The sequence below is a fragment of the Fusarium proliferatum genome (genome assembly GCF_900067095.1).
Source record: "Fusarium proliferatum ET1 genome assembly, contig: FPRO_scaffold004, whole genome shotgun sequence".
In the NCBI taxonomy this organism is placed as follows: domain Eukaryota; kingdom Fungi; phylum Ascomycota; class Sordariomycetes; order Hypocreales; family Nectriaceae; genus Fusarium; species Fusarium proliferatum.
Genome location: NW_022194793.1, coordinates 2,038,865 through 2,051,818, shown reverse-complemented (window position 1 = coordinate 2,051,818; position 12,954 = coordinate 2,038,865). Strand labels below are relative to the sequence as shown.

Here is a 12,954-nt window from a genome sequence, read left to right as displayed (position 1 = left end):
TCAGCTGTTACAACGCAGCCAAACCAGGGCCGACGGGACAAGCTCAGGGTCCTTGCATATCCCTCTATGTTTCCTGTGTTACACAATCTTTCTAGCGGTCTTTGCAAGCTTGTTCAAACGAAAAAAAACTGACGCATTTGCTGTGTCCGTAAATGTTTGATTGTTCCCTGAAGGCATTTGCCGAGACATGCCGAGTCACAAGTATCGTAGTTAGATCCTAGTTCTGACACCAAATCCGGTAGCACGCAGGGCTTTCGACATTCTCACCAGTGCCTTTAGTCAATTTGCCTACTACTTGCATAGTAGTGGCCGGTCAATTGTTCATGTATCACTTTCTCTCCATAGCCGGTAATGTATCTGCGTTTACCATGGCCTCTGTTGACCTCACGGTCCTGTTGCTATCTAATACCTGACAATCAAAGCAAACTTACCTCCACTACCTTAGGTATGGAGTACATGGCATCAAAATACAACTATGCATCACTATGCGACAAATCGTCATCACCTGTTGTTGCCAGGAGTCCCCTATTAATCCACTTTGCCCCAGCCCATCTGGGCTGTTAGCCCGCCCCAGAATCTGGCTTACCTCCATAGTATCGAGGTACTGGTCAAGTACCAGAGGTGGTTCCACGGTTTCTAAGTGTTGCCCCTTGCCTCGAGCTACTCAACGAGTGCTTCCACCTGAATTCTTTGCCCTTCTGCATTTGCCTCCCTTGTTTTTATGCAATTTCTAAGCTTTGGAAAAATACAGATTAGTGTCAAGTAGTGCCCGCCATTTAACTGCTTTGTAGGTAAGCTTCACAGCAAGTACAGGGTCCTTAAGATTCTGACGTCTACACCATCAACAGCGATTCAGGACAATTCTTTTGCCCACTTAGAAGAGTCTACGGCTGGGCTAGTGCGCTCTTCGTCATAAGTATCAGGTTAGTCACTTCACTGTTTTCCTGCCCAGCCACTTCAAGCCTCTTGACAAGCAATTTCGAGGTCTCTCCACCAAACTCCGAACTTCACTGGCTGCATCAGCCGTGAGCGGTGGCCAAAAGATACTTCTCGGAGACCTCGAGGCTCGCCTCGCCCACTCACGGCCCTCCCTGACCCACTCTCACTCTAAAATCCTCCCACTCGCCTTCACCGCAGAGCAACCCCCTCCAAAAATCTTGAACTCGACAGATGCCCGCACTAAGCCTATTTGATCACATCAACCAATTTTTTTTTCCCACTCTTCTTTCGCCTCTCTCTCTCTTCTCAATTCTGTCCCTTTTCTTCTCTTCCTCCCACAACAAACCCTTCATCCCACAAACCTCCTCCATCCCCCCTCTATCCGTGTTATTTTTCAAGACTCTGTCTTTCCTTCGTCTCTCCTTTGAAGATTCTGCGTGTTCTTCGAGGGATAATTGCATAGCACTGACATTTGTTTGTGCTCAAGAGTAATCTATTTCGGGAAATTATTGGAAGCGTTGGTCTTCCGTTTCTTTCTCTCGTCTTTCCTGTCTTTTCTTTCGACGGGAATTTCACAACACCATCACTCTCTTTCGCTTTTGAGAGTGCTGTTCGCCAGCTTCGGATTCTTACGCGTCTTTACGGCCCAACTATCTTTCTTCGTCTATTCTGATCCGAATCACGACTGTCATCATGGCTGATCAAATCAACATGGGAGGTCTCTCCCTCAACGATGGCGCCCAGCAGGGCCCTGCTCAGGGTCAGCGATCATACATCCCCCCTCACATGCGCCGCCAGGGCGGCCCTCCCCAGGGTGGCCCTCCTGCTATGAACGGTGGTCCTCCTCCTGCTGCTGGACCTGGTCCCAACGGTCTTGGCAACAGTGCATGGGCTAAGTAAGTGCTTCTTTTAATCTATATATGAACTTAATTGAACAGTCACTAACAACATGCAGCCAAAACTATGGTGCCCGTCAATCCAACTGGGGCAACGACGTTCCCACCTATCAGAACAACAACAACAACAACAACCGCCGGGGCGGCTGGGGCGGTCGAGGTGGTTACAGCGGCGGTGGCGGCAACTCGGATGGTCATTCTGGAGGCGGTGGTGGTTACACTGCCCGCGGCTCTGGTGATGGCCAGTGGCGCGATGGAAAGCACGTTCCTGGCCCGGCTAACCCCCGTGTCGAGCGCGAGCTTTTTGGTACCCCCGATGACCCTTCCAAGCAGCACACCGGTATCAATTTCGAGAAGTACGATGACATTCCCGTTGAGGCTTCTGGTCATGAGGTTCCTGAGCCTGTCCACCAGTTCACCACTCCTCCTCTAGATGAGCATCTTTGCCGAAACATCGAGCTTGCTCACTACAAGGTCCCCACTCCTGTCCAGAAGTACTCGATCCCCATCGTTATGGGTGGTCGTGATCTGATGGCCTGTGCTCAGACTGGTTCCGGAAAGACGGGTGGTTTCTTGTTCCCCATCCTCTCTCAGGCCTTCATCAACGGCCCTTCTCCCGTGCCCGCTAATGCCGCTGGCCAGTTCGGTCGCCAGCGCAAGGCTTACCCTACCTCTTTGATTCTTGCCCCTACCCGCGAACTTGTCTCCCAGATTTATGAAGAGTCCCGAAAGTTCGCCTACCGATCTTGGGTCCGCCCTTGCGTTGTCTACGGTGGTGCCGATATTGGTTCTCAGCTCCGACAGATTGAGCGTGGCTGCGATTTGCTTGTTGCTACCCCTGGTCGATTGGTCGATCTCATAGAGCGAGGTCGTATCTCCCTGCAGAACATCAAGTATCTGGTCCTTGATGAGGCCGATCGTATGCTTGACATGGGTTTCGAGCCCCAGATTCGCCGCATTGTGGAGGGTGAAGACATGCCCCAAGTTCAGGACCGCCAGACTCTCATGTTCTCGGCTACCTTCCCTCGCGATATTCAGATGCTTGCCCGCGATTTCCTCAAGGACTATATTTTCCTTTCTGTCGGCCGTGTTGGTTCTACTTCCGAGAACATCACCCAGAAGGTTGAGTATGTCGAGGATGTCGACAAGCGCTCCGTTCTGCTGGATATTCTCCACTCCAACGCCAATGGTCTGACCCTAATTTTTGTTGAGACCAAGCGTATGGCCGATTCGCTTTCGGATTTCCTTATCAACCAGAACTTCCCAGCTACTTCCATTCACGGTGATCGTACTCAGCGTGAGCGTGAGCGCGCTCTTGAGTTTTTCCGTAACGGTCGATGCCCGATTTTGGTCGCTACCGCTGTCGCTGCTCGAGGTGAGTTTATCATCATGATACAAAAACAGAATAAGAACTAACTACGTCCTCAGGTTTGGATATTCCTAACGTGCTGCATGTTATTAACTACGATCTTCCCACTGATGTTGATGATTATGTTCACCGAATTGGTCGAACCGGTCGTGCCGGAAACACGGGTATTGCGACCGCTTTCTTCAACCGAGGCAACCGTGGAATTGTCCGGGAGCTTATGGATCTCCTGAAGGAAGCAAACCAAGAGGTTCCTGCTTTCCTCGAGACCATTGCTCGGGAGTCTTCTTTCGGTGGCCGTGGTGGTCGTTCTCGTGGTGGTGGTGGCCGCGGTGGTGCAACACGTGACTTCCGTAAGTTCGGCGGCGGCGGCGGTGGTGGTGGCGGCGGCGGCTTTGGCGGCAACAACGGCGGCGGCTTCAATGCTCCTTCCCAGGGCTCAGGCTATGGTGGAGGCGGTTTCGGTGGCTCCGGCGGCTACGGAGGTGGTGGCTACAGCGGCGGCGGTGGCTATGGAGGTGGTGGTTATGGAAACCCCAGTGGCCCCGGCGCTCAGTCTTCTTGGTGGTAAACATCTCGACACCATCGAGAAATGCGCACCTGACAAAGGTGTGGAACGATGCTAGCAGACGCATTCTGCAGCATCACCCGTTTGCGATTTTATTTTATGTTTTTTTCTCGATGTTATCTGGTTGCATGCACGACTTGCATTTGGACGACACGGCGACACCATGACCTGTGGCAGACGAATGCCATCGCTACTGGCAACAGGCAGTACTGGGTTCGGTCCAGGGATTTCACGAAGCATCTGATAGATTGCGTTTCTTTGATTTCGGCGTACTCGTCGCTTGATACCCTTAGACCGAGATGTGGGGAGCTTTCAGACGTTGGCAGCACGCTGTGATGCAGACGGATCTAGGCTTATGAGCCAACAGATCTGACACAGCATTACGAATTTTATGTTTCCGCCGTCTACCTGGGGTTATCCCCTATACCCCAAGGGCATTTTTCACGCATTCACGATAGAGGGTCATGTTTTCGCCGTGCACACACATAGACAAAAGTGGATTTCTCGGTTCTCTGGTCATGAATTGCTCGCTGGTCCCTGTTAGGAATGGGGACCGGAGGGAGAGCAATCAACACAGCTGGAGGGAACAAAGGTTAATGGTCAACAGGACGGTTATGTCTGTTTAATATCTAAACAGATCGGAGAGCACGAGCGTTGCCGCGCGACGCCCACAGGTTATGGATTTTGGTTTGGGCGGCACGGCATGGAAAGGAAAACAAAAGCTCTTGCTCTTTGCAAGTCAGGAGGACACGACGAAGGCTTTGACTCCATGGGATATAAATGGGTCACGAGGCTTCTGAAGACGGGGCCATGAATGCATAGGCTCAGTTCCCGTAGTAGAACAGATAACCAGACTGGACTGAGGAGTCCTGATTAAAAAAACGCCTTGTTTTATATTGATGCCTTATGATTGTCACTGTGTATTAATGTAGCGGATGAGTGCGCATGCTTCTGATAAGCGCGTTGCTGTGATCGTAACCTTGCTCAATCATGTCGCATGGAGCGTAGGCAAAATAACAGGAATAGTGAGCCTTCTATGCACAGGTACCCTACGGGCTTTAAAGCTAGAAATTCTTTAGGATAGATTTAGTACATCTTTAGGATCCTTAGGTGTTTTAGGATCTAAGTTTAGGATATCTTTTATTAAGTTTATTTTAGCACCCTATATGAAGGTCTGGTATTTTCTTGCTCCCCGAGGTCTTGATACTTGCCAGCCAGAGGTAGCCAGCCAAAAGAGTGAGTGACGTGAAGCTCTAAGCTCAGCCCCGAGCTTTCCCCACATCCATTCCATCAATGCCGCCTCATTCTCTTCCCCGCCCAAAACCTGAGACCTTCATTATAATATTACACCCAAATCCACACTGGGCGAAGGACTTTTTAATCTGCATGGCTGACTTGCCCCAGCTTCAACTATAACAAAGTCCTGGAATATCTGTCGCATTGCAACACACGATAAGCGAGACGCACAACCGATCATGGGCGTCTTTGACAGCCTCGACGCAGGCGTCACCAACCTGTTCGGCCAGTGGAACGTCTATTCGACTGGTCTAGTGACCCTCCTGCTGGCTGTGGTCTCATATCGAGTTATCTCGACCCGCGATCCCGATGTGCATCCCATGCTCCTAGCTCGCCAAGCCGTCCCGTCTTCAGTCCGAAATGAAGGAGAGAGTCCTATTTACCGATCCCAGGCTGCTCCTCATGGTATGCCGCTCAACACTGGTCTTAATGTGAAGGATACTGGAGCTTCTAAGTGGTCTCGCGGTCGTGATGGCGACTTGAGAGATATCTGGAAGAGGGCGGCTGAGGGCGGCGAGAACGGGGCCAAAGGAAGGATTCTGACTGTCCTCGGTTCCCAGAACGTTGTGGATCACAAGCTCGGTATGGTTGGGACCTGTCAGCGAAAATGGACAATGCTAATAGACCAAAGATGATATCACTCGTGAGATTAATCTTGTTGGTCAGCATATTGCCGAGACTGGTGGTATTAGGGTTGCCGTTTACCTGCCGAACTCAGTCGAACTCTTGGTAACGCTTTTCGCCTGCAGCTTCTATCAAAACCTCACAACGGTCTTGATCCCTTTTAATGTGTCCAATGATGAGCTTGTTTCTATGTTACGCCGCTCTGCCGCTGATACCTTGATTACCGCTCCTGGCGCATTCCCTTTCGATGCTGTAATCCAGGCCTACCCATCTCTTCGACAGCTCATTTGGGTCACAGACGAAGGAAGTAGCCACATGGACTGGAATGAGATTCCTGAAGGTACTGGCGGCAACATCAACGTCGCTACTTGGCAGGATATTCTTCGCGACTCCCCAGCCCATGCCGGCACTGAGCTCCCGGCTATTGACCCCTCGAAGACTCCATCCGATGTCGTCACCTTTTGGCAGACTGAGCCTGGCGAGGTTGAGGAAATGGTACGCTTCAGTCAAGCCAACCTTGTCTCTGCTATTTCTGCTCAACTCGCGGCTATCCCAACCAAGGAGCGCATCAACCCATCGGATCTTTTCTTACCCGCCGATTCTCTTGCCAACGTCTATACACTCGTTCTTACACTTGGTGCTCTGTATTCGAATGCTTCCATTGCGCTGAACTCGGTCGCCGGCAAGTCACCAGACCTGGTTCTAGCAACTCAGGGGGTTGCTCCCACTGTTTTGGTTGCTAGTCCTGAGACACTTCTCAAGACTCATGAGGAGTCCACGTCTAGGCTGACATCTTCTTTGGCCAACGCCTCTCATGTCATGGCAACTCGTTCTCTGGCCCTGGAGGGAGTTCATGCCACCTCCAATTTGCTTTCTGGATTCTCTTCCGGCGCAGCCCCGGCCCTTGGCACAACGCCTGGCAAGCTTCGTCTGGTGTTGGTTGCAGAGCGTGCAGGTTCTGATACCCCTCTCCTCCCGGCCAACGTTTTGTCGGATCTACGTATCTTTACTGGGGCGAGGGTTGTGTACGCATTAACCGCAGCCAAGGTGGCTGGAGCTATTTGCCAGACCGCTCTCTACGACTATCGACTCCCGGTTGATGCCAAGACACACTTCGGTCCTCCATTGACCAGCGTCGAGCTATATCTCAAGGACGCCGGCGCTCACAAGACTACTGATGAGAAAATCGAAGGCCATGTAAGTTACTCACCAGCACCTAGATCCCTTGCCATGCTAACAAATTCGTAGATTGTCGTGAGAGGACCTTCCGTGGCTGGAGGAGAAGTCAATGTTGGGATTCCCGGAAAAATTCGACATGACAATACCCTTGCTTATGCTTGATTTCGTAGAGCTACGTGTGGAATAGGGTGGTGATGTCATCGGAGATGGAGACAGCAAGATATACAGATTGATCGAACTTGGCCTCTCAGTCCATAGATTATTCTATCTAGCATTTATGATCTTTTCATGGTTCTCTCGAAACCGAGAGAGTACGATATACAAAAGTATGGCATTCCCTTATTCTCGTCCAATATCAGACATTGGGTATCGGCACAGTTGAATCGGGCTATTTCCTTGTGTTTGTATTGCCGTGATCGATGCGACCATGGCAATCCCGTTTCATAACCGACACGAAACACAAATAAACACACTTCTACATTACCAAAATGCCCTATAATCTTGAACTGATTCTATAAACATAGTCACGCGACCAGTTGTAGTTTGAGAATCTGTGCGCATAACGCTACCCTATACCAAAATTGCTGATCGGAGGTCTTTATTGTTATGACGTCGAGTCACACGGATATGGTGCTGAAATGACAGCTGTGCCGCTTAGACTCCTGTAGATCACAATAATATGGATAATAGAGTGTCGGATCGAGGACAATGCCCGGGATTTACATTAAGAATTGTTACTCAATAAGGAGTCCAGGGGAGGAAAGAAAACTCAAGACCTTGTAATACAAAGACTCAAGTAACTTAATATAAATTTAGCCTAAGTTTAGGGTACTCTTTACTTAGTGTATTTTGACATACTCTTTTTGTATCTTATTTTCCTGCTCCCTGAGGGGAGCCTATACACCAGTGTTGGAAACGCTAGTAATAAGGTGGATGGGATGTCTCGGAAGTGTAAGTCCCACGTGGAATTGGCCGAGATGTACGGAGAAGACTAGATACAAGTTAGTGTTTTATTGAACTGAATACTCTATACCTTAGTAGTTCAAAAGGAGGAATAGCTTAAGCTTCTACAGGCATCAAAAGAGTGTAATTTCATGCTGCATTGTAAATATAACCAACAAGTTATGTAATTTCTTATATTTTATATAAACGATCGGAAGAGCTCGCATGCCAAGTCAACTGGAAAAAGGAAAAAGCTCATGCGTTAAAATGCAAAAACCCCTGTCCCGACTTGTGAGACCCCTGGCCCCTGCATCGTCATTCCCAATCCAGAAGCCCGGACGAAATGCAGCTGCTCCAATGTTTATTCCCGGTATTGGCTAAATTGTCAGTTCTTCCAGGGTCTTCTAAGAAGCGAGAAAGAAACTCAGCACAACAAGGCAACTGCAGCTGCATATTTTGCCTTTCAGTGTAGTGATTGAATTATGTAGACAGAAGTATTCTCAGAAATGCAGGCAATACAGCCTTGCTGAGGAGATTCACTATTGACCTTGTTGTGATCTGTCCATCAGAGACAACCCAAGAAGATTTGCGGCGTGATCAATGGACCCATCTTTCACCAGAGCCTAGACTTGGCTATGGGAAGCAAGAAAACTTAGGGCCTCTATCCTAAGCTTAGGAGGCTTTTTATCAAGTTTATTTCAACATTATCTTCTCAAGTCTCAAGCTTTCTTGCTCCCTGAGGCTTAGCTACTACCTAGCTTAAATGGGCTTCAGCCGTAACTAATTTCAAGGGTCCATTCAAGCTTTGCTCTTGCTGAACCAAGCCTAGCGAAGCCAAGGTGCTCCTCCAACCAACTAAGATGATAGATAAAACATGCCGTATCCAATGGGTTGCAAAGGAAGGTTTACCAAAGATCAACAACGCGACCACTGTCGCAAAAAAACAAAAAAACAAAAAAAACTTGTCTCTAAAAAGGTGATCTGCTATTATGTTTCCTGATACCCCAAGCCCTAGATGTACGATATGTCGGCATTGCAAGCTTGCATCCGCTTTTGGGTTATGATTGACAAGCTAAGAAGAGCTTCCTCAAACTGAAGTTTATGCTTGGAAGAAACAATGGGAGCATATAGCATTCGGTGATGTGATACGAATATGGTAAAGTAATGACAGAAACTTGACCCTGTATACGCAACTCCACACATTGAAAGTGGAAGAATCCAGTTACTAGTAAACTTTTATCATCAACAAAGTACTAACCTAACTACGGTGCTTATTTATTATTATAGTTGGCTAGTTTCTTGATTACTCCTACGTCGGGGCCTTCGGCCTTAGCAAGAGCAAAAACATACGACATTCTCCCCATTAGGGGAAATGCCTATTCCATACTTTAGCCCTTCTCGTTTCTCTGTTCTACTACAACCACAGCGCCCTCAGTCCCCCCAAATGACTTCCGTTTGACAATCGATTCGACTAACATGAGTTGGAGCTGAAAAAAAGGGGAAGCAAGATTGATATACCTAATGGGCAGCTATTTTCCTACCCTCTCCTTTCTTAAGCCCCCGCTGCTCGACCCCTTTCGGCGACGCCGTCACTTTTAGCCCCGCGTGTGCATTGCACTAAAGTACCGAAATCAAATCAACTACTAAGCTAAACCACCAAACGCTCGCTGAAATTCCGTATATTTATTTTACGACTATCATTGCCATCACTGCCCCTTCGCATGTCGTAAACCACCATCGCTGTCGCGTCAACCCACGCAGAGGAAGCTCGAAAACGATCGGATAGCCCAATGAGCCAGAATGGCGCGGCGGCAGCCAAACCCTCCGCGGGTCAAAATACAGCTGCTCGTGTTGGGATGAAGAAGATATCGAGGCTCTTTGCCTTTACACGACTTGGGCGCGGTCGCCCAGAGAGCGCCAATGGACACCACCAGACCGAAGATTCCGCTTCTACACGAGAGAGCTCCCCCGACGTTCACCAACTTACATCACGACGTCGCCGCGGCGCAGCGCCAGAGCATAGAAAACCTGCAAGAAATGGCCTTAGTAGACTTATAGCCGATGAAGAGAACCAGCCCTGTGCCATTTGCGCGACAATCGATTTTCCATCACTGCTCAATTGGCGCCCAGGACAGCCGCGGCCTTGGATCCCCCTGGCTCACACCCTTGCTGAGCTATCAGCTTGCCCATATTGCATTTTCTTTCAAGCCTTAGTAGGCGCCGAGCCGGACATAACACGCAAGTTTACGCCCTATCTGCGCATTCGCCAGGCATTTGAGCGCCTCGGAGTCGGAGAGAAACATGAACTTGGAGGCGCGGTTATATTTGAGGTCACCACAAAGAGCAAGGTGCTGCCGTGGGGTTATATCGTGCGCATTGTGGATGGGGAGGACGATATGGCTGGGTACAGCGAGGCTACACCTGTGATCCGGGGCCGTGTGATACCGCCCAAGCTTGACATTGCGTTGCCTCGGACCTGGATGGATTTTTGCCGGTCCAACCATTCTCATACGAAATGCGCTGCATCTGGGCCACCGATCCGAGGTCTCAAGCTTGTGGACTGTCAGGACAACCAGGTGGTGTTTGTGGACGACCTCAACGTGGAGGTACTCGAGTATGTCACACTGAGCTACGTGCGAGGCAGTCCGACCGACGAGGAATGGGATCATAATGGCTTGCCTGAGGTGCTACCTCCGCTGCTTACCGATGCCATAGCTGTAACCAAGTCTCTTGGTTTCCGATATCTCTGGGTTGACCGTTTTTGCTTTCCTCAATATAACGCGCACGAGCGCCGACGACAATTGGAAAAAATGGGAGACATTTATGCTCGCTCTGCATTAACCATCATTGTCGCAGCTGGCCAAGGCGTGCAAGACGGTATTCCCGGCATCAGTATGGTGCGTGAAGAGCAGCTATCACTGCAGACCGAGGCTGGCTGTTTCACCACATCACTGACGAGACCTGATGTTGAAGTGGCCAACTCTAAGTGGGCATCCCGTGGCTGGACATATCAGGAAGGGCTTCTATCACGTCGTCGTCTGGTCTTTACTCCATCGCAAATCTACTTTCAGTGCCAAACCTTCCACTGTCACGAATCCATCTCTTTCCCTTTGCAGACAAAACCTGCCCTCAACCTCGGTCGCGTATTCCCCGATAACGGTGCTGGCGGCTGTACAGGCGATTTCAGGAACATCGTCAGTGGCTACGTCAGTCGTGAATTCTCATTCCCAGAAGACCGTCTGGACGCTTTCAGAGGTATATTGGACAAGTATGCCCAGATGGACAATGCTCTGGAAACCGTTCTTGGGCTCCCCCTCTTCCATGAAAAGGACTTTAAAAACATGCCTAGTCTCACACGAACTGATCGACTAGCTGTCGGTCTCGGCTGGCTGTACGACCCCCCAGGCAATACCGATCTATCGACACACCCTTTGCAGCTTCAGGGCCCATTCCCTTCATGGAGTTGGCTTGGTTGGAAGCTCCGCCCTGAGTATACTGGACATGGGCCAAATCTGAGCTTTTACCAAGTTGGCGAGGAAGCTCCTGTTGTCGACAACGTTTCGGCAGTTCCCAATATGACCATCTCTATCGGCTTCAAGGATGATAAGATTCTCTGCTGGGAAACAGATGGGAATGAAATTGCCGCTCGCTCAACACCTATTACCTTTCTCCGCCTCACTACGTATTGCTTCGAAATCCGTCTCACAGTGCCTTCTTCTGCTACATCCTCCGCTTCTATGTCCTCAAGCGCAGCAGCAATCACACTTACGTCGCCCGACCTCCTCGACGCTTTTCATTCTCCCATCGCAGCTTTACTCCTCCTTGCAGCGCAATCGTCCCCCGAGTCCCCTTCCGAACTCCCGCCAGGCGAGCATGAGCTTATCGGCGCTTTCATTTCCGGCCGCGATTGGAAGGTCGACGAGTCCTACGATTCTGCCAGCGTTCTTATTTGTGGCCGGCGCAACTGGAACGCTGAGGACGTTCTGGTTCGTCTTGGTGTACTTGAGCTTGGTGCTGGTGGGTTGCTTGGTGTGGACGAGGATACAGCTGTTGTTAAGGGGGCGATGAACAACGAGAGGAGGCTAGACGTGCAGTTGAGGGAGCTCGATATCTATTGATAATCGTCTTCATGTATGCATGAACCTGCATGTTATAAGTCCCATTGTCATGGTAGGCTTAATGTCTATGTATCATCGTGTGGGTTTCCTATTCGGCCATAAAGGATGATACGTTTATATAACCATATATGTAATGAGTGTCTGGATAGATCCGGAAGTGTACAACAGATGGATGAGTATTGCATGGATGGCCAAACGGTTGGTACGGTGTTCGTCGGATGTCTTATTTAGATACCATCTCATATGTATACGGAATACCATGGTGTAGAATATAACGATTAATATCTGGAAAGTCTATTACGAGAGAACGAGGCACAGGACAACCAGTAAGCTTAAGCTAACTACCTACCTACCCGAGGGGCAAGAAAACTTAGGAGATTTACCCTGGGAGATGAAAAGACTTAGGTAACTTAGCCTAAGCTTAGGGGACCCTTTACTAAGTTTATTTTAGCATCCTCTTTGGATGAGGGTTCTCGTTTATTAATATTGCTACTGTGCCAGATATTGTCTCTTAGGCAACATTGCAAAGTTGTGCCTGTCCTGCATGTCATACAAAACACCATTCTGACCGCCCTCATCCATTGGGATCTATTGATTGGACGTACGAGGACGAAGGAATCAGAAATTCGAGCAGATCGGTCGCTTTGCTGTTTGTTGGCTTCCCCCACAACTCAAAGGATAAGGCATGAGACGGATGGCGCCCAGATGATGAGAACGATACTTCGTAGTGTGATTTTCAAAGATAAGGATACTAACGTTAGAAAAGGGATAAAATACTAGGAGTCTAAGACCGATATATGCAACTCGTCTCCAAGACCCTCCAAACTTTAATGCAGATATCTGCATCAAGGACTGTCTGTGGACTGTGATTGGTCCTCACTTTCATTATGAAGGAAAAGGCACTGGAGTACCTATGATCTGTGTTTCTGGAAACCCCCCCCCCGTCTCTCTCTCTCGCTCTCGTCTGTCGTCTCGTCGTCGTCGTCTCGTCGCTACGTACGTACGTACGTACTACTACTACGTACG

General features: G+C 49.4%; 3 protein-coding genes across 3 annotated transcripts; all 3 read left to right on the top strand.

The window, feature by feature from the left end:
• Positions 1–1,632: 1,632 nt before the first annotated feature.
• Positions 1,633–3,772, top strand: FPRO_04837 (putative ATP-dependent RNA helicase DED1; the record flags this gene model as incomplete). Its single annotated transcript, XM_031230391.1, has 3 exons — positions 1,633–1,835; positions 1,895–3,210; positions 3,264–3,772. The coding sequence occupies 3 exons, from the start codon at positions 1,633–1,635 to the stop codon at positions 3,770–3,772; spliced, it is 2,028 nt and encodes a 675-aa protein (XP_031080532.1).
• Positions 3,773–5,244: 1,472 nt separating this feature from the next.
• Positions 5,245–7,030, top strand: FPRO_04836 (uncharacterized protein; the record flags this gene model as incomplete). Its single annotated transcript, XM_031230390.1, has 3 exons — positions 5,245–5,647; positions 5,697–6,886; positions 6,938–7,030. The coding sequence occupies 3 exons, from the start codon at positions 5,245–5,247 to the stop codon at positions 7,028–7,030; spliced, it is 1,686 nt and encodes a 561-aa protein (XP_031080531.1).
• A 2,570-nt stretch (positions 7,031–9,600) lies between these two features.
• FPRO_04835 (uncharacterized protein) lies at positions 9,601–11,928 on the top strand (the record flags this gene model as incomplete). The annotated part of the gene is made up of 1 exon (XM_031230389.1): positions 9,601–11,928. One exon carries the CDS (start codon positions 9,601–9,603, stop codon positions 11,926–11,928), a length of 2,328 nt encoding a protein of 775 aa, XP_031080530.1.
• Positions 11,929–12,954: the final 1,026 nt, after the last annotated feature.